Below are 23,332 nucleotides of genomic sequence, written 5' to 3' on the forward strand. Positions count from 1 at the left end.
CGTTGTACAATGTAGTGTTTGCCCTGTGTGATATTGTAGATCATAGTCTGGTGAATGATTGTGGTGACACTGAAGTAATATATTTTGTTTGCTTCTTTCTATGAACTTCTCCAGGTGCCTTTTGCAACAGAACCTGGGATGGCTGGCTGTGTTGGGATGATGTTACTGCGGCAACTGTATCAGTGCAGAGGTGTCCTGATTACTTTCAGGACTTTGACCCATCAGGTAAACATATACAAAATTCACCTGTTCGTTTTCTGGTGCGAATTTGTTTTTAATCATCTAGAAACGTTTCTTTCTAGCACTCTTATCGTGTTTCCGAAATAAAATATTTTTGAGTAGTCTAGCAGAGTTAAGGGCATTTACCAGTCCTGAAATTTATGGGGATTAACAGGTGAAGCAAAGTTGAGGATTCCTAGTGAGTTAAGACACTCCCAGTGAAAGATGGAGGATGAGAGATAGGGAACCTTGTACATGGGAAAAGGAAGGATGCAAAAGAACCTGCAAGAGTGAGTTCAACAGATGGTGAGTGTAGGGCGATGTAAGAAAGAGTCATTTGGTGGATTCAAAATTAGGCAGCCTTGGATGACCCAGCAGCACCAGTGACAAGCTCCTGAGAAAATCTTTGGGCACCTGTCTTCATTCTTCAACAAATTAAATACTGGGTGACACAGAGTATGGGCAGAGTAATAAAGCGCACTAAATGGATGGGGTCAATAATCTAAGAATGTAAGAGCAGGAGAGTTTTGAAATCACACTCTTACAGTGAAAGGACTGATAGGAACAGTAGTGGATGAGACGTTGCACTGCGCTAAAAGCTGCTTACCAAGAGAACAAAAGCAATTGGAAGAAAAAGCATTGGAAGCTGAAGAAGAGCTGAAGATACAAAGATCGTTGCAGCCTTTAGAAAACCCAGCAAAATTAGTTTTCCTTATTTCATTAAAGAGAGTGTCCTTTGCTGTCAACATTTTTGTCACTTAAATTTATTTCAAGACTGTAATACTGGCAGCAAACGTATAAAAGTAAGCGGTGCATTAGGTAACAATATTACATGTGAAAATGATAGCGAAAAGAAGGAATAAAAGAGGGAGGTGATGGAAAAAGAAAGAAAATAAGAAATGATGAGAAACAGGAAGATAAGCAGACAGACAAGGCAAGAGAGAGGCTAAAGAAATGGTGATTGCGAAATAGAGAGGGAGATATAAAGAAAAAGAGAGCAGTACAGAAATTAATGGTTATGCCAGAAAAATGAATACATTGAGAGAGGGCAAGAGAAGGATCGAGAGCATAAACTAGAGAGAAACCAAGAATAAAGAAAGGGATAATGTCAACCTGAGCAAGCAACTAGAACCCTGATGTTGATTTTGGATGGACAATTTTCAGTCTGCCATCTGCACAGATTTATAATCTGCACCATGGCAGTGGTTGACAATCTGCCATATCTAGGGTTGTCCAACAGGGTGGAGGAGGCTTCGCCACCAAAATGGCTATCTCTGCCATTAGGGGAGCTACTTTGGCCCAAAAAGTTTCAGAAGATCATCGATCAATGTCTGTTAATGTTAGTGAAAATGTAGTAAACCTATGTTGCCACTAGGAATGTGAAGGTGGGAAGCCTACATAATATGCTCTCTTACATGTTGGGCCTGCATCCTGGAATGTTGGGGACCCTATACTCACCTCTTCTTGAACGCTTGATATTTCATAGCAGTCTTTACTAAATTTCCTAAAAGAGCAGGTTTGAGGTACATTGACTGCCTGTTTGGTATCCAGTAAATGGTAGAACTGGTATGAAGGAGAGACCAGATTTTTTGGCCCAGGAGAACAGTACCTTCATGTCCCAGAGAACTCGTCAACCAATTGGTGTACATCATTGTGGAACTGCATTTCTTCACAGCTCCGGTTACTGCTGAGACTGACTTCTGCTGTTCCCATTATGTTATGTTATGGAAATGTGGCACTCTGAGTGACAGGGCAGATGGCATAGAAGGGCACATCTGCAAAGGCAGAGAGATGCACAGTCACGTATGTGAATAAGGGATTGCTTGCGCTATCGTAGAGTGACTCTATGGTGCTAGTAACGACAGGGCTGATATTATGCGAGTTACATATTTTGAAGCAAGTATGTGGGCGTTTAAGTTAACCTTCAGAGGTTCGATGCTTCCATACAATGCTTGGAGCACCATTCAACAGTATGTTCAGCATCAAGATGAGACTTATGAACACTCTCAGGACCTGGACAATTTTGTATTAGCCACTTCAAGGATTTTCATGCCTTATACAGGTGGAAGGCGTGTTCCCTAATTAATGACTATACTTTAGCCACTTACATTTGGGAAGATTTCAAGATGGCAAGGACGCAAGAGTATGATGTGTAGGATCGGTTTTCAAAGAAATTGTAGTTGCCAATAGTTACACAACTATTGTTTTAACAAATACGTTTAGCAATGTTGGCAGTGGCAGTATATCTCATTAGGTCATGAATGGCCTGCAGACATCATGGTAGTGCACCCTATTCATTTTGTTTTCTTATTGATCTGACATGCAGCAAATTACATCATAATTTCCTTTCCTTTCACATTACTGTCATATCTTTGCAGTAGTAATATTACGGGAGACAATTTTAAAAACAAAAATCTGCAGAATAATGCTGACATTAATGAGACACGTTTGAACTGTTTGCATTGACTCTAACATGGAGAAATGGTTACGTTGGTTATTATGGGGCTATTAGCATACTCATGTTTTCAATCTTCATTTCAGTGCACCCTGCACTCAGCTGTTCCTCTTTCCCTACCTGTGTAATGAGAGATTTAAATGTGACTTTGTATTAAACGTACACATTTGAGTTAACTTGATGGTGTCCTGATTGCAAACGTTGCAGAAATTGTTCTCTTGTACTCCTAATATTCTTTCCAGCAGGATGGAGCTTATATGTATTAATAAAAGAGCATTTTTTCTACTAAACGGAGATAGTGCCATAGTTCTGAATGTTATTGTTTGCCATGTAATATACAATACAGGCTTATTAATTAGAAGTGGCTCAGGAGCTACCTGTACCATGTGATGCATTTGCTGTTTAATAATTGGTTTAGGAACTTTCTCCCGACACCATAGTAACTGTGTGGTTTCTTTGCAGAGAACTGTATAAAAAGTTGTAATTTGGGATGCTGACTAGGTCTTCCTCCAGCCCTTTTAGAGTGCAGACTCTATGTTAGTCTGTTTATCAATCTGCACTTAAAATAATAATTTCCATGATTGCCTTCTCCTCCCTATTCTGAGCATCTCTACGACATATTGTTCTTTGGTTTCGTTTTTCCTCTATGCTGGAGGGTATTCAGTACTGGCTTTCATCTAGCTCTGGGTTTGATTTCTGCTGCCAATGCTTATTTGCATTTACATATTTTGAACAATGACTAGCCATTATCTTTTGCCTTCTGTAATGATCTTCGGTTGTTAATAAGCCTTTATGTTTTGCGATTTGAACCTTGTCTCGAGTGGATTTTCTTGTGTGAATTTTCCTGTCCTAATCTTACATTGTTCTCTGGGTAATTTTCTACAGTTTGTAATGGAGGCTCTCGTCCTTAAAGGACTCGCACATAGCCCCGATGCAACCATCAGCCCTTTTAAACTGGAATAGCGCAGCAAACATTTATGATCACTACAGCCCTGATAAATAAATTTAGCAAATACATTTAAAGATCTCTGATTATAAACGTATCACATAATCAGTGGTATAGGCGGAGAGCAGCACATATGGAAGAGCGCCCCCCCCCCCCAACATGGGGGGCGCGGCCCCTTAGGGATCGGGGACGCCGGGGCCGAGCCTCGCACTAGTTGTGCGCAGGCTGGCCATGGGCTTCCGCTCGCGCGTCTCGCGAGACGCGCGGGCGGAAGTTCGACGCTGGGAGAGCGTCGGTGGACGGGGCAGGGCTGGACCGGTTTGGGCCGCCGCGCACTGGTGGGGGGGCATAAAAGCGCCCCCCCCAGAAGGCTCGGCCTTCTTACTTCGTGCGCGGCGGCCGGGGACGGGCAGACCTGTTGGCGATTGATTCCAGATTCCAGAGGACCTAGGAACGCGGCGGCGAGGTCGAGGACAATTGCTTCGAGAGAAGCAGGGTTCTGGAATCCTTGTCGTGGACAAAGAATCAGAGGGTCCCTGAGGATCAGATAGCAGGGGAGCGACCTCGTAGAGTCGGGTGCATAAAAATTGGTCGTGTAGCGGCAGGCGCAGGGGAGCGACTTCGTCAGCAAGCAAAGGAAAGCGAGGTGAGTGAGCGCACGGAGGCTGACTCCGTAGTTAGGAGGTTGTTCTGTGCGCACTCTCACCTGCTTGGGGTTTACACCCCAGGTCAATTAGTTAAAAAGTTTCTCTCTGTTTTAAATGTTTAAAAATTTTGTGTGCCACGTGGGAGAGGGCTGTGGTGCAGGGGAAAAAAGTATTAAGGGTACAGATATTGTTCTCCTCCCAATTATAGTTAGCTTTGTGGTAAAGCGAAAGGGGGCCATATCAGTTGTTGAAAGTGCTTATTTACACATATAATTGTGGAATTAGTAGGTGGGTAATTTTGTCACTAATCTGAATGTGTTAATGGTGCATTGCGCGTCAGTGTCCTAAGACTGTTATCCACTGTGTTTTGCAAATAGTGATGTTGGCATTGGGCTAACGGACTATTCATTAGGTGGGTAATTTTGTCACTGATCTGAATGTGTTAAGGGTGCATTGCGCGTCAGTGTCCTAGGATTGTTATCCACTTAATTTTGCAAAAAGTGACGTTGGTATTGGGCTAACGGATTATTCATTTGCGTTAATTAATTGAGAAATTTGTCTTACCACTGCTTGCAACTTGTTTACCTAATATTAGCATTATGGCAACTAATAGGGCGAGAGGAGGTAAGAGGAAGGCCACAGATCCTGATCTTGCCCAATTGCTAAAATTGGTCCTAGCTAAGTTAGGGGGCGGGGATTCAGAAGGGGAGGCTGCTCCTTCAGATGGAGATGACGGTGAGGTAGGCGCTTCCCGCCCGCGCCGTGCGAATGTAGCACCGCCTGCAGCTTTTCCTCCAGTTAAGCGTAGGAATAAAAAACAGACTGGGGGGGCGGTAGTTCAACAGCCTACGCCGCAGACAGTTGCTTTTCCTCCAGTTAAGCGTAGGAATAAAAAACAGACTGGGGGGGTGGTAGTTCAACAGCCTACGCCTCAGGCAGTTTTGGCCCCCCCTCCCCCTGTGGTTGAGTTAGTCACAGTGGTGGCCCCCAGTATTGCAGCGGCGGCGCCTTCTGAAGAAATTGCTGGGCATCACGCAGGGGTAAGGTCGCCTAGCACGGGCCCGGCGGGAGGTGTGGAAGCTATGCTGGCGGATATACGGCGTTCTGTAGCAGCATTAGCAGCACCAGCCAAGGATGTACCCACGCAACCATTACCCATTGCGCAGGGAGTGGCTCTAGGGGTTGGCGCAGTCACAGAGCAGGGGCAGGCGGCGGGGGCCCATTCAGGGGCATCCCAGGACCTGACAACTCAAACTTTGGTGTCAGTATCACAGATGTTGGCCAATTTCTCTGTGCCAGTGCCAGCCCCACCCCCCACGACCCCATGGGCTAGTGACCCATTGCAGAACTCCGTACTTGAACTTAAGCGCCAGGTGGAGGCGTTGGTAGCAGCGCGTAATGTTCCTTCATTGCAGGTGGCGACCTCGGGCCCCAGTGTCAGCCAGGCACCGGGCCCGCTGTTGCAGACTCCTCCAGGTGGAAAAGAAAATGGTAAGGTCATAGAACAGGGTGGTAACACCATAGTAACACCAGCCCCAGCTGAAGTCACGGGGGCAGACACATTGCTATCTAGGCCGGGAAAGTTAGCTGCACATGTGGCTTCGGAAATCAAAGAGAAAATATGGAAAGGGGATTTTGTGGACATTTTTAGCCTGGTAAGGGCTAAGAGAAGGGAAATTGAATCAAAGGATAAAGATGCTAAAACTTCAGCATACTCAGATAAAAAACCTAAGATAGAAGAGAATATTACAAATTGGTTATTCGGTTTTAATGTGTTTATGTCAGTCATGATGGAAAAGAAGCCTGACATCGGCCTGTCAATGATATTTTATGCAAACAAAATTTTAAAAGCTCATCATATGTACGGCGGGAACGCTTGGCTGGAGTATGACCGTGATTTCAGGTGGGCAAAGGTAGAGGATCCAGCAATTGGTTGGGATCAGACTGAAGTAAATGTTTGGCTGGAGTGCGTGAACAACAAATTACCCAACAAGCAGCCCTTTCGAGCACAGTATACAAGCGACAAAAAAGGGTCTTGCTGGGCGTTTAACAAGAAAGTATGTTCACGCCCCCCTGGGACGTGCAAATTCAGGCACTCCTGTGCATTTTGTGGGCACCCCTCTCACCCCGAATTTAAATGCATTAAAAAAGCAAAGGACAGAGCTAAGGAAGGGAGTAAGTCCAGTACCTAGTTCTTCCTTGCCGACTCCCATTCACTTAGAGTTTTTGTTGCCTTGGCTGAAAGTTTACCCAGTCAAGGCTTCAGCTGAACTTCTGATTAAAGGTTTTTCACAGGGTTTTAGAATTCCAGCATCCCAGGTCCCCCCCCTAGGTCACTGCAGAAATCTTATGTCTGCCGTGAAAAACCCTGGCGTGGTGGCTAAGAAAATTGCAAAAGAGCGCGCTCTAGGGAGGCTGGCTGGCCCCTTCACTTCCCCACCCACAGTTAATTTTGTCTGTTCCCCATTAGGAGTAGTACCCAAAAAAGAGCCGGGACAGTTCAGATTGATTCATAATCTATCAGCCCCACGCGGCGCCTCAGTGAATGAGGCAATAGACCCGACTTTATGTTCAGTGCGTTATGCTACCGTAGACCAGGCACTAGTGTTGCTGAGGGGTCTGGGGCGGGGTGCGCTCTTAGCAAAAACAGATATCGAAGCAGCTTTCCGGCTTTTACCAGTTCACCCTGAAGATTACCATTTTTTGGGATTCCAATTTAATGGGGAGTATTTTTATGACAAATGTATGCCCATGGGATGCAGTGTGTCTTGCAGTTATTTCGAACAGTTTAGTTCTGCTTTGCAATGGATTTTCACTAGACGTACAAGTCATGCAAATGTTATTCATTATTTGGATGATTTCCTAGTGTTGGGCCCTCCTGAGTCAAACAAATGCATTTGGGCCCTGCAGTCTCTGACAACCATGTTTGGAGAATTCGGGGTCCCAATAGCCCAGGAAAAAACAGAAGGCCCCTCCACATGCATCACTTTCCTGGGCATAGAAATTGACACCATAGCGGGGGAGTGTCGCCTTCCTCTGGACAAGCTTCAAGTTTTTAAGGGGTCCATCAGAACAGTCTTATCCCATACCAAGGTCACCCTGCACCAATTGCAAGTATTGGTGGGTCAATTGAATTTCGCATTGAGGATTATTCCCATGGCCCGCCCCTTTTCCAGATCCATAGCTAGGTCCATGGCAGGGTTGACTGAGAAACACCATCACACCAGGCTATCTGCGGAAGTAAGGGACGATTTGAGAGTGTGGGAAGCATTCCTACAAGACTTTAACGGGGCGGTGATCTGGCCTCTTCCCCCTGCCGACAGCCCTTCTCTTGGCCTGTTTACGGACGCTGCAGGCAGTGTGGGCTTTGGGGCTATACTTGGTTCTGCATGGTGCCGGGCAGATTGGCCAACTGATTGGGTAGAGTTGGGGCTCACCAAAAACATAGCATTCTTGGAATTATTTCCCATCATTGTAGCGGTTTCTGTATGGGAGGACGCATTGAGAAACAAGACAGTAGTATTTTGGTCAGACAACATGGCAGTCGTGGAGTCAATCAATAGACAAAAAGCTAGCTGCAGATGGGTGCTGAGACTACTTAAGTATCTGGTGCTGCAATGTTTGAAACTCAACATCACATTCCGGGCGAAACATGTTCCTGGGGTAAATAACAATGCAGCTGATGCTTTGTCTCGATCATTAATGCAGGATTTTCAGAGGTTCCACCCTCAGGCGTCGGAGAGGATGACAGAGTTTCCAACATCACTGTGGAAGATTGGTGTCCCGCGCTGTCAGCCCTAGTAGGGGCTTCTTTGGCGACACGAACAAAGGGGGCATACGAAAGGGCCTTCTTGCATTATAGACTGTTTTTGAAATCAGTGAACTCCTCAGATTGGTTTTCATCCGAAGCAATCTGTGCCTTTTTACAACATTTAAAAAGCAATGGTAAACCTGTCTCGTGCGCCAAGGCCAGCTTGGCAGCCATCCGTTTTTTCGCCAAGCTAAGAGGGCAAGACTCTAAACTCAATGCCTTTATTATTAAGCAGGCACTGGTGGGGTGGTCAAAAGCGGAGGGCCCCAAAGTAGACTCTAGGCGGCCTATAACCCCCCAGGTATTAGAAAAATTGCTGGGTGCAGTTGCTGTAGTTTCTTCCTCCCCTTTCGAGACTGCCTTATTCACATCAGCTTTTTCGGTGGCCTTTTATGGGGCCTTCCGTATTGGCGAAATGTTAGGTACTTCCAAGAACGACCATGCAGGGGGTCTCCAATGGCCAGATGTAATAATCAATAATAACTCCGCCACCATACTGCTGCGCAAATCAAAGACTGATCAGTTAGGTAAAGGGGCGAGGATTGATCTTCGGGCAGCGCGGGGGTCTCTTATCTGTCCGGTTGCCAACCTAGGTGCTTATCTAAAGGTGCGCCCTTTAGAAAAATCAACGGCGTTATTTATACACGCAAATGGGGACTGTCTGTCGCGCTACCAATTTACAGAGGTAATGAAAATATCATTAAAGGCAGCAGGCTTGGAGCCTCGGGGTTACTCTCCTCACTCGTTCAGGATTGGCGCGGCTACGTTAGCTGCGGGTGCAGGTATGCCCATCTCTGAAGTTAAGGCCATTGGCAGATGGTCGTCTAACTGTTATAAGCGTTACGTTAGGCCAGAGCTGGTATAATTGGGATTGTTGGTGTATCTTAACATTCTGTACCATTCCTCACACAATTTTCCCTTTATTGCAGTAGATGGCTCCGCGTGTGGTTTGGGTACTGGGGCATTCATTCGTTCGTCGGGCGGCGTACCGGTTGCAGCAGCTCCGTAAACCGAATCCGGCGACAAGCTTAGACGTGGCCTTCAGGTGGTGCGGGGTTGGCGGCAAAGGAATTAAACAGCTACAGCAGCTGGTTGATTTGGCTCGCGGATGTCCAGGTCTCCAATCCCCGGACCTCATCATCATTCACCTGGGGGGCAATGACCTGGTACATCTGGGTCGAAAAGCCCTCAGAGAGGCGATATTCTTAGAAATAACAAAGCTTGCTAAGCAATTTCCTCATGCAGCCATCGCCTGGTCTCACATGGTGCCACGGAAAAGATGGGGCCCAGGAATCAAACCAAGAACAATCAATGTGTCAGTGAGGCGACTTAACGCAGAGATTTCAAAGCTTTGCCCTGGTCCAGGCCGTTTGTGGAACATCCCACATAGACAATTGAAAGGTCCTGAAATGTTTCATAGGGATTTGGTTCATTTATCCGATGCAGGTACTGACCAATTCATGGCAGACATGTGGTTTTTTGCTAAGTGTTTGTTTTCTGGTGGGGAGGGCGTAGGACCCTGGGGCCCTGGTCGCCCTCGTGGCGCAGAAAGAAAGAATAAAGTAACCGGAAGCAACAGAGGGGACCCCAAGGGGGGGGCCCCGGTATAACAAGAGAGATAGGATCCTGAAGTCCTGGACCAACCTGCGGATGGACACACCTGTTTGGGGGTAGGGAGCCCAGATCACTGGGGTGGTCACGGGGCTCATGCCCTGGGCCGCCCTGGTACACCCCTTGGTTGATTGGTGTTTGGAGAGGGGGCGGAACCCTGAACATGGGGGCAAGGAACAGAGGAAGCAGGGATACCGCCCCCCTAAGGATACAGGTGACAATCAGTCCCTGTGTGGTCCAAAGGAGGTTCAGGACAGGAAGGGATCCTGTCAAAATTATATGGTTACAAATTAGCGACTATAGCAGTTTATATATATTAAAGTTTGCAGTGAAATGTTTTAGTTGAGTAAAGTGCATATGACGACTTACATGAATTGTGTTTATGAATTTCTATGAAAGTATATTTAAAAATAAATACTTCTTCCATCAAACAAAAACTGTCTTGTCGGTTGGTGTATGACCGGTGTTGGGGTAAGGCCCCTATGGCGGCCTCCGAGTCCTATGGAAGAGCGCCCCCCCCAACATGGGGGGGCGCGGCCCCTTAGGGATCGGGGACGCCGGGCCGAGCCTCGCACTAGTTGTGCGCAGGCTGGCCATGGGCTTCCGCTCGCGCGTCTCGCGAGACGCGCGGGCGGAAGTTCGACGCTGGGAGAGCGTCGGTGGACGGGGCAGGGCTGGACCGGTTTGGGCCGCCGCGCACTGGTGGGGGGGCATAAAAGCGCCCCCCCCCAGAAGGCTCGGCCTTCTTACTTCGTGCGCGGCGGCCGGGGACGGGCAGACCTGTTGGCGATTCCCACCCACCCTCTCCTTATTATTAGGCTTGGAGGAAGGGCGCAGAAAGAAAGAATAAAGTAACCGGAAGCAACAGAGGGGACCCCAAGGGGGGGGCCCCGGTATAACAAGAGAGATAGGATCCTGAAGTCCTGGACCAACCTGCGGATGGACACACCTGTTTGGGGGTAGGGAGCCCAGATCACTGGGGTGGTCACGGGGCTCATGCCCTGGGCCGCCCTGGTACACCCCTTGGTTGATTGGTGTTTGGAGAGGGGGCGGAACCCTGAACATGGGGGCAAGGAACAGAGGAAGCAGGGATACCGCCCCCCTAAGGATACAGGTGACAATCAGTCCCTGTGTGGTCCAAAGGAGGTTCAGGACAGGAAGGGATCCTGTCAAAATTATATGGTTACAAATTAGCGACTATAGCAGTTTATATATATTAAAGTTTGCAGTGAAATGTTTTAGATGAGTAAAGTGCATATGACGACTTACATGAATTGTGTTTATGAATTTCTATGAAAGTATATTTAAAAATAAATACTTCTTCCATCAAACAAAAACTGTCTTGTCGGTTGGTGTATGACCGGTGTTGGGGTAAGGCCCCTATGGCGGCCTCCGAGTCCTATGGTTATATAGAAAGGCAGAGCAGGGACACTGTTAACTAGTTAAATAAGGTATGAAAACGGAGATGGCTTACATTTAACCGGCGTATTGTTTTTTTCTTTGCCGATTCCTACAGAGTTCATTATTTGGCAGTCATAGGTACCGTAGGTCTACGCATCCAACTATTGATTCAGTGGATGGTGAAGATGGCATCCACTTGTTCAGTTATAGCTCTGGGGTTGTTGTACGCTCCCATCTGTGTTCCTGCTAATGACTTTTTTCCCCTCTTCTTTGCCATTTGTCGTCTAATAGAAAAAGTGACAAAGATATGTGACAACAGTGGAAACTGGTTTCGACATCCTGACAGCAACAGAACATGGACAAATTACACCCTGTGTAACGCATATACACAAGAAAAAGCAAAGGTATGACATCGCTGCGGGGCTGTTTGCTTCGTTTTAACCCTTTCATATTGTTTTCAATTCATGAAGAGTTAAAACATTATCAAAGCCAGAAAACCGTTTACCATAGGTTGCAAGAATATTTTTTGTGGCCATAATTATGGCTTTTTGGGTAGTGTACCAAATCTGAGGCAGTTCTTCAAGACCTTAGCTAGCCGACTGAGGGCAAAGAGTGCGTTCCACAAGAGACTTGCCATCACTTTAGGACCTAAAGACTTAGCTGTAGCAGTAAATGATACATATTGATACATTCTGGGTAGGATCCATGCCCCCCACATTCTTGATATTTTATAATAAAATATTTAAATTTTATTCTGAACTGTACAGTACCAGAAGTAACCGTGGTGCAATGTGTAACGTTTTCTAAAACTGATACTTAAATTAGAAACGGATCCAGATGCAACAAAGAGTCCTGATAAACCTTACACTCTTAAACACGGGTAAATGGTCTTTACTGTGAGGGAAAGAGACTAGTTACAAAGTAGTCACGTAGCCCTTTATTTGAGCCATTTGCAATACTTGCTTTCAAATGCTACTCTGTCATTTATCCACAGCTGTATGAATTATTTAAGTCAAGCAACAACTATCAGCTTCTGAATTTACAACCTAATTAATAACAAGGGTTAGATAGTGTAATACTTGTGTGGGTGTGGTTTCCAGGAACCTTATTAGTTTTATTGTTTATACCAATTTTCCTTTTTAGGGTCGAGCCTGTGTCGCATGAGCTTGCGCATGCGTTTCGCTTGCGAGACGCTTTAGGAGTTACAAAAGGGCTTGGAGCCCCGTCCATGTCACGTCAGTGTCTTTCATTGGTTCGTGGGCTTGCCTTTTAAAATCTGCTTGCTTTCATTAGTAGAAGGCATGCATACGTCATGCCGTTTACGGTGGGTAGCTCTCCTCGAGCGCAGCTACCAAGTACTGAAAACAAGTGAGGCTTGCTGCTTTCCGTCGGGTTTGTGGACTACTTTTTATCTTTGTTCGCAGCGCGATCTCGCTTGGCAGAAGTCAAGCGCTTTCCATGACATCAACCCTGTTACATAGTTAATTGTACATTTGCCGGTTACGTAGATAATTGTACTTTTACCAATAGGTTTCACTACGAGTGAACTGTAGCAGCGCGATCGCACTCTTTTTTTTCATTTAATGTGGCAAGAAAAGTCCCGTTGGGCGTTTACAACTGCTAATAGCTCTAACTGAGAAATGGGAGACCCGTTGCATTGCAAATGCTTGTTTGTAATTGCTGCTCGTATTGACAGTTCTATCCTGCTTTTTTAAATTCTTCCCTGAGCTCAGAATTCCTTACTTTAACCCACAAATCGTACGCTAAATTGTATTTTCATTAACTTAACATAAAAATGTAAGTAAATACATACAACTTAGAATTGCTCCTAATGTCTCAGCCTTTATCGCTCATTCCAGGATTCACATTTGTCACCAACTGTAAGGGTTGTTGGTGCAGAATTTATTTTTACACAAGAAAAGTTTACTTTGTGTAGATTATATTTCAATCATTTTTGCAAAATGGGGCCAAATGTACGAAACTCTCGTATGGTCGCAAAGTCTGAAGTTTATAAAATCACGAGTTTGACTGCAAAAGAGTTTGTTACAATGTACAAATGTCATTCTGAATTGCAAACTGGATACGACGTGAAAGAGGTGTCCTTCTGTTTGCAATTCAGAATGAAATGTATGAATCGTTTGATCCTGCAATTATGGTCACAAACAATTGGTCAGCTACTGACATCCCTTGGGTTGTAATTGCTTCTCAATTAGGACACTGCCCACTTGGACAACTTCTCCTTTGATTATTGTGTCAGATTGCCTCAGGGGGGCACAGTGGTTCAGGGAGCTACTTTATGCCCGCCCCCTTCCATTGTTGTGTTCTGCAGTTCAACATTTTTGTAAAAGCAGAACCTGTCCCTTTAAGGTGCACGGGTTGCATTAAAAATTATGACATCCAGGGAACATGAATGGGGAGAGAGGGGAGACTTAACGTCCCTGCTAGGCCTCCTTCCCTGTGTTTGCACTCGTTCGGTGGGGGTCATAAAATGCCCCCTGCTTCATTAACATAAATGAGACTCCTGTAAATGTACCTGTTGGCATGCTACTGATGAGTATATCACTTGCATCACAAAATGAAGCAAATTTTTTCAGTGTATAGTTAGCACATACTTGTTTGAGAACAGAGTTTAGTACAAAAGGCCCATAGTAGTTTACCATATTTCTTTGTGACATACGAAATAAGTCCAGATAGCTAAGTAATACACCCAGATATGTTCGGTTTTGCTTCATTCATTATAATATATATATATCTGGGCCTATAAATACATTTTCCTTTTTTGGATATTACTCGGTGATATACAATATTAACATAACTGAGCAGTAGATAGTCTATTCCACCATGGCAGTTGAATTGCTGTATTAGAATGTAGTGTGTTCAAGATATTTCTGTGTACTGTGTACATCTCTCATGTTCTATGGGTTTAAATAAAATAATTTACTATGGGCCGGTCGTGTACATGAGCGCCACATCAGGATCTTAAAAAGCAGAGGTTCCAATTTTAGAACACAAATAGCTGTGTGAATAAAAATATTAAATATGAATTGGCCCTTCTGGGTTGTCTGGGGAGTGAAATCTGTGGGACAACTTGTGGGGGAGTAAAAAATGAACTGAAGTGTATAAGTGACATGTTTTTCACAGTCAATTTATTATCTTGCAGACGGCACATAACCTGTACTATTTGGCCATCATTGGACATGGACTGTCGATTGCATCTCTTCTGATTTCCCTTGGCATTTTCTTTTACTTCAAGTAAGAAAACCTTACTTCAGATCATTTTAGTTCCTAAACAAGTAATCACAATCTTCCTGCTTCCAGGTACTACATTACCTATTGTAATAGCAACTGACATCAACATAACCCTGGATAAGGTGTAGTGTAATTGCTATAAAGACCGACCATTACCTAAGGAACTCCTTTATTCATCTACCGTAGTGTGACTCCCTTTACCATGAACGCACTACATTTGGTCAAAACTGCAAATAGCAAATTCTCTTTGTCCATATATGTTAATTCACAAAACAATCGCTGCTAAAACATCACACTGCTAAAATAGCCTATGGTAAGAATTTTAGAGTTAGATAGCTTGGACAATGATGGGTATCACCAATATACTACACTCTCCCAGACTCGCTCCCTTTGGGTTCATTTTTTAACTGAAAGGACGCTGGAGCTGCTGATAGCTTCAGGAAAAAAGGTGGCCAGTGACATGAGTATATCACTAAGGAAGCTATAGGCCAAGGCATGTTCCATTACTAGATTGGAAAATTGTTAATGAATTCCGTTGTCAAGGTAGGGAAATATCCCAGATGATGAAAATGTATTTTTACATAATTGTAAATGATCTGTGACATTAGTTATCTGTGGTCATAGAAGGTGAGGGGACATCCAGCCAGCTGAAATGATGTGGCGATTGGTGTAAACCTGCCAGTACATACGTGTAGCTAACAGGAAGGGGCTTGCAGCTGCTCAGTCTGTGTCTGATGCCAGTATTGAGGGTCTTTTTGAAACAGTAAGTCCATCTTGAGGGCTTCTTTGCCACTCTACAAGGAAGGTTGATTCGCAGATTCAGAGGGAGAAAGTTCTAGAACAAGGGAGCAAGGAGGCTGAAACCACAAAATCTGGACATAGGACATGGGGTTGGTAGTGACTAGGGTGATGGGTCTTTGAGTATAGAGAGTGGTCTGGATTTTAGCTAGAGAAGTTGCCAGTGGTGTAGGAAGTGGATTCTTCATAAAGTGCTCTTAAAACAACGATAAGACACAATTAAGACTGCCTGGTTGATAGGAGAAAATGGAAATAATTTGGAGGAGATTGAAGATTCATGGATTTCGTTTGTCCCCAATATTTAGGGATAGTCTCAGATTTCAGTGCTTTTTCACTATCCACAAGAGGATGCATGCTGACAGCATATCACCTGAAATTAGCAGGGTGTGTGGGGGAGGAGGTGGCAAAGAAGTGGAGTGTGCTAAAACCGTCTTCACTGTAATCAGGAGAATCTCCCATCTATTAATGACACTCATTCTTATGCGAGTTTATAGTAAATGCATATTGAAGCTATTAAATCCTGAAAATCTATTTATTCCTTTCTTTTTTATGAGATTGTAGTCATACTGTATTGGTTCACAATATAACTACGAAATGCTTCCTAAGAAAAAGTGATTTGCGATGTGATTTGCAATGTTTCACACAATTTGGTCGAACACATCTCTACTGATGTCCTGTGGCTAAGTTGCAGAGTTCAACATCTTCACCTGCTGCTACTCTTTTCACAATCCTTTACCTGGTTAATGCAAAAATGGTAAACACATTTTACAAAATGTGCATGTCAGAGTGAATGTGTCCAGCTGAGTGGACATTATTCTTATGCATAAGATTGGAAGTGCAAAGGATGTAATTACGTGTTGCGTGGTACAGAGGGTGTGCAGTCTCCGCATCAGTAAATAATGGTAATGTGCGGTAACACACACCACCAGTTTTGCTTCGTTACAAGCCAATCCCCAAAAGACTTGGATGGGGGTCGGTGGGAACCAAGGAATGGGGTCAGGTTGCATTGCGGGCAATCACAAGATGACTTCATCAGCCAGCTTTTCCGGCCATTAAAATTGGGTCAGTTGTTCCCACCCGTGGTTAATCTGGGCACAGCAACCCCGGTCAACTAATGACTGGGTGGAGCTGAATTCCATGCAGATTCCACTCTGCTCAGCTTGTAATCAGGATCATAGCGTATGTTTGTAGCTCTTTGTTCTTTACACCATACTTTTTTGTATTCCCTGCTTGAGCATGTAAAGGTCCTTGCTAGTGCAAATGAATAATCATTTGTGGTGTAGGGAGTAATATTGAGATGTTCAAGAAAGGCTTGAATTTTTACTTTACAACTATATAAACGTTTGTATTCACCAGCATACTTGACAGAAGGGCAAATTCACTATTTGGTCCAGTTTAAAAATAATTCAGAAAGATAACCTCTAAAGACCTCTCGGAAGCTGTAGGCTTGCACGTGTGCAAGTTCAGTGAGAGAGTCTGAGTATGTTTTAGAGTTATCTTATCAAATATATTGATACTTTAGTTGAAGAAGACTTGTGTGATGAAAGGGATTAGTTTGTCCAATGGTCCATAGGAGTACAATGGATGGGACTTTGTACAATGATGATGATTAGGGCCGGAGGCAATCAGCTGACATTACAGGTGGGTATTTGTCTCTGCAAATCATATAATGGAACATATAAACATATATTGACTGATTGCATTAGGCTTACACCATCAAACTAAGAAGACCTATTAATGATCAAACATTGGCATATTTTAGTTTTTGAAGGTATTGCTTTCTGTGATAGTTTAAAATACCAAAGCATGGGTCAAAACAATTTGTATGTTTATGATTTCTAGAAAGCAGCATGTTAATGGAATTGTACTAACCTTATGTGGTTTCTTCCCATAGGAGTTTGAGCTGCCAGAGGATTACCCTACATAAAAATTTGTTTTTCTCTTTTGTTTGCAACTCCATTGTTACAATCATTGAACTTACAGCAGTGGCCAATAATCCAGCACTAGTTGCCACCAACCCAGTAAGTGCCACTAAATTACGCTTTATTGTTGTAACAGTTTGCAGTGTTTAATATTTGATGAATATGTGTAACATTTGGGTTGCCCCATTATTGTAGAGGGTGAACTAGTGCAAGGATATTCTATAACTTTGTCTATCCTACAAGGAGTCACCATGCTAGGCAACATATATTCCCTCATTACAACCCTGGCATCGATGTTAAAGCAGCGGTAATACCACCAACAGGCCGTCGGTGAAAAAAATGAAATCACGACCATGGCGGAAACCGCCAACACAGACAGCTACTTTAACACTCCGACCGCCACGGAGGTAGCAACAAACACTGCGGCGGTCACAGCCAACAGACAGGCGGAAGACAATGTACCGCCCACTGTATTATGAGAGGCCAAACCGCCAGCGTTTCCAGGGCGGTACCAACGACATCAAAAGCACAGCAGAAACAGTACACAGAAGGGGAACCACTCACCTTTCGACACTCAACAAAGAACCAGGACGCCATGGAGCCCGAACTACAGGTCCTGCTGATGCCGGTGTATCTGCTAATACACCAGGAATATCAAAGAAGGCGGCGGCAACGAGCACGGTGAGTACTGCACCTAGCACACAGGGGAGAGGGTGAGGAAAAAAAAAATTACACACACACGCAACACGCAACACGCAACACCCCCACCCCCACCCTCACCCACAGCACCATAGACACAAAAACATGCAGCAACATCACATTTACACCCCGTAACCTCCTGGAAGAAAAAAGGACAAAAGGAATTGAGTGCAAATAGTGATATTTAGAAATATGTAGATAAAAGTAACGATTGTAAACAACAGTATATACAAATATGTACAATATGTACAGAAAGCCCTACACTGTCCTTTGCAAATGTCTGTGGCCCAGTGGGCAAAAAAACATGGGCGAATCCCACACTTGACTCCTGCCTCAAAATGGAGAGAACACTGCAGGGCCATCAGGTCGGAAACACACAGGCACCTCAGGGGGAAAGGAAGGGGTACCTCAGCCGGAAGATGGTACTATGCCACTGCTCCTGGAGGGGGCAACATGCCCACTGCTTGATCCTGGGGAGTGCAAAGCCACAGTCTCTCAAGTGGGTGGTTTGCCCACTGCTTGGTCCTGGGGAGTGCAAGGCCACAGTCTCTCAAGTGGGTGGTTTGCCCACTGCTTGGTCCTTGGGAGTGCAAAGCCACAGTCTCTCAAGTCTCTCTAGTGGGTGGTTTGCCCACTGCTTGGTCCTGGGGAGTGCAAAGCCACAGTCTCTCTTGTGGGTGACATGTTCCACTGGTTCTGGAGGAGGCCTTGTGCCCTGTGTGCCTCATCCTGCCAAGGAAAATTATAGTGGATGCATATCTCCACTGGTTCTGGAGGGGGCCTTGTGCCCAGTCTGCTCCATCCTGCCAAGGAAAGTGATAGTGAATGCATATCTCCACTGGTTCTGGAGGGGGCCTTGTGACTAGTGTGCCTCATCCTGCCTAGGAAAGTGATAGTGGATGCATATCTCCACTGGTTCTGGAGTGGGCCTTGTGCCCAGTGATGCTGCACCTGGGGTGTGGCAATTCCCATTCCCTCACCTGGGTGTCTGAGCCACGAGATGTGCAGGGAACAGGTAGCATGAAACTCCATGGAGGCAGAGCCACACTCCATCCTGCAGCGACTTAGGCTGCAAACTGCTGGTAGTGCCGGTGCTGGTGGTGGTGCTTCAAGTGGTGGGTGGAGGGTCCAGGCCGCCTCCTGCATCTCCGGACGGCTGCCCACTGTGGATGCTGCTGATGACAGATGTAGTGGCGCTGGCTGGGCATGTGGCGGTGCAGATGGCGGTGCAGATGGCGGCACAGGTGGCTGTGCTTGCGGCGGTGTCTGCGGTGGAGATGTTACCAGTGCAGGCCGTGGTGCAGGTGCTGGTAGTAGTGGAGGGAGACACCAGGCCGTCTACTGCAGCCTCGTATGGCTGCCCACTGGGGATGATGCTGCTGACTGCTGTTGTGGCAGCGGTGGTGCAGGTGGCGGCGCCTGTGGCGGGGCAGATGGCGGTGCAGGTGGCGGTGCCTGCAGCGGTGCCTTCCGCAGTACAGGTTGCTGGGCTGTCAGTACTTATGGTGGGCACCAGTCCCTCACCTGGAGGATCCGAGGCCTGAAGTGCCTTGCCTTGGGTTTTCTTGCACTTTCCCACCTTGCCAGACGCTGCTGAGACCTTGCCAGATGCTGCTGGGACCTAGGCACTGGCAGATGCAGTTTTGGAGGAGGCCTTGCTGGGTGGGTCGTGCTTTTTGGCCGTGCTGCTCGCTGGCACCCTCTTCACCTTGGCAGGTGGCGGAATGGGTTGGTCCTTTGCAGGGGTCGCTGGCACACTGGCAGCCCTGACAGGTGCCCCTTTTGATCCCTGCGACTTTCAGGTACCACCGCGGATGCCGACTTGGTGACTGAGGTTCTGGCCTGGGATCTTGACACCCTGCCCGGAAGGGAAGGACAGGGGAGGGAAGCGTAGGGGAGAGGTCAAAGTTTGCAAGGAAACGTTTTTTAGACACACTGGGATGGGAAGATGGAAAGAGTTTGGGAGTGGAGGAAGTGGGACTGGTTGTAGGAGGTGTCTTTCTGCTGAGTTTGGGTGAAGGTGCATGGGCTGGATGCTGTTGTGAGGTGGATGGCTGTTGGGTGGGTGGATGCTTGTGTTTGTGTACTTTGGGAGGAGGGGTCACAGACACACTGGGAGAGGACACAGGAGACATGTGCATGTTGTGGGGGTGGTGACTGCTCGTGAGGGGTGTGTTGTGATGGGCGTGCTGGTGATGGAGGTAATGGATGAGGATGTAGGGCATGCAGGTGTGAGTGGAGACAAGACTGGGAGGGGGGTGGACGAAGAGGAGGAGGGGGACACAGTGGAGGCAGTGGATGTTGGTGTGTCTGCATGGGCATGGTGCTTGTGTGAGTGCCTGTGAGATGAGGTGTGGTGCTTATGTTTGCCTAAGCCACTTTTGTGTGTTGATTTGGGTGAATGCTGGTCTGAAGGTGTGCTTGGGATAGGCTGAGGTTGAGGGGATTGGGACTGGGTAGAGGAAGTTGGAGGGGGGAGGCTAGACACAGGGACAATGGCTGCCATCAGTGCTGAGGCCAGAGCCTGAAATGCTCTCTGTTGGGCTGCCACGCCAGAGTGAATGCCCTCCAAGTATGCATTTGTTTGTTGCAAATGCTTCTCAACACCCTGGATGGCATTCAGAATGGTTGACTGCCCAACATTGAGGGATCTCAGGAGGTCAATAACCTCCTCACTGAGGGCAGCAGGGCTGACTGGGGCAGGGCTTGAGGTGCCTGGGGCAAATGAGATGCCCACCCTCCTGGGTGAGCGGGCATGGGAAACACGCTGAGGGGCTGCTGGGAGGGCGGTACTGGTGGAGGGGTGGCGACTGTACCTGTTGTTGGGATGGGCACCGAGGTGTGTGCCACCGACAGGGAGCTTCCATCGGAGGAGGAGTCGCTGTCACTGGTCTCCCCTCCTGTCCCCGTCGTGGTGCTCCCCTCACCCTCTATCCCACTGGTGCCTTCATCCTCAGTGGATTCGCCCTCATGGGCCATGTGGGATGCAGCTCCCTCCATCACCAGTGCCTCTGCTCCTCCGCCAGATGATGCTAATGCGCACAAGGACAGGGTGACAAAACAAAAAGGGGTGGGAGACAGAGGATACAGTTGGTCAATGCTAGCAACACCACTACTGTTGGCGTACACAACACACAGGGATCAGCCCTATCCACTAGGCCATGCCCAACCAGTCACTAAGGTAGTCACAAGCCCATGGGGTACAATGGCTAACACCAGCATCTGCACACCTGACACCCACAGGACCCTGCCCAGTAGTATATGCCCACTTACACCATTGGGTTTGGAGTGCTTCAGAGCCCACACACAAGGGACCTACCCTGCCATGATCGCCCTGGCCTAGGGTCACCCACAGCCCACATACCCCACCCAGCTAACTCCTAAAGCGCGCAAAGTCAGGAATCAGAATCTGTACTCACCCCGTTGTGGCTGCTGTGAGGCCCTCAAGCACCCATCCAACTCCGGATAGGCCACCACCAGGATGCGGAACATCAAGGGGTTCATGGTGCGACGGGCACCCCTTCCACGTTGGGAGGCCAGCCCCTGCTGGGCCTCCGCCGTTTTCTTCGTCCAGCGGCCCAGGTCCTCCCATCTCTTGCGGCAGTGGGTGCTCTGCCTGTGATAGGCCCCCAGGGTCTGCACCTCCTTGGCAATGGCACGCCAAATAGCCTTTTTCTGGTGGGCGCTGACCTAGAGGGAAAAGGCAGGAGGAAAGGAAATTACTCACCCGTCCGGACCAGCATACTCATTGTCCCCCTGTTCCCACCCATGCCCCGACACACATACACTGACCACGTCTCATGCAGCACTCAGGCCAGGACGCCTCAGCACCCCCCAACATGTGGCTTACATCCACACCACTCAAAACATGCATTGCCCACACATCATGCTCTCAGTGTACTCAACTGTTTGTCCGGAGGACCGTAGAGTAATGTGTACTGAGGGAGGACCCCATCCACCAGTTTCTTCAACTCCTCCGCAGTGAAGGCAGGGGCCCTTTCCCCAGACACTGTAGTCATTGTCGCTTCCAGACTCAGGTCACAGAAGCTCTTGCAGTGTATGTCCTCTCCTGTTGACGGTCAGGTAGCAAGTGAGTGAGTAGTTAGAAAATGGCAGTCATGTCCGCGGCGGTGCGTACCGTCACCGCTGGCGTACATTGCCATTGGCTCCTGGAACCCAAGGGCCCAATGATAACCAGTGCGAAGTTGCATGGCGGTCATCGACCACCTACCGCAGCGGCGCACAATGGCAGCGCACTTACCTCATTTCCACTTTTCCTTCCTCAGAGGTCAGGCAGCCGCCATTTCAGGGGGGCACATGGCACCTAACTGCGTCACAGCAGACATTGGCCCATCAACTGACTCTCGACTTCACATACTGCTTTTGTGACCTAACTTCATCAACAGTTGTGCATTCTATGTGGAAATATGGCCTTCTGCTCACCGTTCTCCTCCATAGGCTACAAACGCTGAGGCAGACGATGAGATGGCGGTATCCTCCGGTGTACAGACCCCTGGTGGACATGTCGACAATGGAGGACAGACACATTATCCTCACATACAGACTTGATCGTGGCACAATTCAAGAGCTGTGTGCACAATTGGAGCCAGACCTGATGTCAGCTATCCGCCAGCCCACAGGAATCCCCCCTCTAGTGCAGGTTCTGTCAGTGCTTCATTTCCTGGCAAGTGGTTCATTTCAAACTATAGTGGCCATGGCATCAGGAATGTCTCAGCCAATGTTCTCCAACGTGTTGACCAGAGTGTTGTCTGCCCTGCTGAAACGTATGCACAGCTACATCGTAGTCCCCCAGGTGGAGGATTTGGCCACAGTGAAAGCTGACTTCTATGCCCTGAGACATATCCCCAACATCATTGGTGCCATTGATGATACACATGTGGAATTTGTTCCCCCCCCTGGAGAAATGAGCAGGTTTACAGGAATAGGAAAAGCTATCACTCGAAGAATGTGCAGATGGCGTGTTTGGTGGACCAGTACACCTCCCATGTGAATGCCAAATACCCTGGCTTTGTGCATGACGCCTTTTACTTGAGGAATAGCAGCATCCCTTATGTGATGGGCCAACTCCAGAGGCACTGGGTGTGGCTAATAGGTGAGCCCAAGGACCCCACCCACTATAAGTAGGTGTCTGGGTATGGGGTTGTCCCTAAGGGTTAGTGTGTGTCTAACAGTTGTCCCTCAATATTTACAGGTCACTCTGGTTACCCCAACCTCTCATGGCTACTGACCCCAGTGAGGAATCCCAGGACAAGGGCAGAGGAACATTACAATGAGGCACATGGGCTTACAAGGAGGATTATTGAGATAACCTTCGGCCTCCTGAAGGCCAGGTTCCGGTGCCTTCATCTGACTGGTGGATCCTTGTACTACTGACCCAAGAAGGTGTGCCAGATCATCGTGGCATGCTGTATGTTGCATAACCTGGCTTTGAGACGTGAGGTGCCTTTTCTGCAGGAGGATCGGCATGGAGATGGGCTTGCCGCAGCGGTGGAGAGTATGGACAGTGAGGAAGAGGAGGCAGATGAAGAAGATGTGGACAACAGAACAAACACT

General features: G+C 47.2%; 1 protein-coding gene across 1 annotated transcript in view; it reads left to right on the plus strand.

Moving 5' to 3' along the window:
* CALCRL (calcitonin receptor like receptor) overlaps nt 1-23,332 on the plus strand; it is a 286,751-nt gene that overhangs the window by 153,339 nt on the left and 110,080 nt on the right. The window contains exons 4-7 of the mRNA XM_069225781.1: nt 115-225; nt 11,382-11,494; nt 14,251-14,342; nt 17,032-17,158. Of these exons, the coding sequence (XP_069081882.1) occupies nt 115-225; nt 11,382-11,494; nt 14,251-14,342; nt 17,032-17,158 (443 nt within the window). The remainder of the gene's footprint in view (nt 1-114; nt 226-11,381; nt 11,495-14,250; nt 14,343-17,031; nt 17,159-23,332) is intronic.

The sequence above is a fragment of the Pleurodeles waltl genome, chromosome 3_1 (assembly GCF_031143425.1).
Source record: "Pleurodeles waltl isolate 20211129_DDA chromosome 3_1, aPleWal1.hap1.20221129, whole genome shotgun sequence".
NCBI lineage: Eukaryota > Metazoa > Chordata > Amphibia > Caudata > Salamandridae > Pleurodeles > Pleurodeles waltl.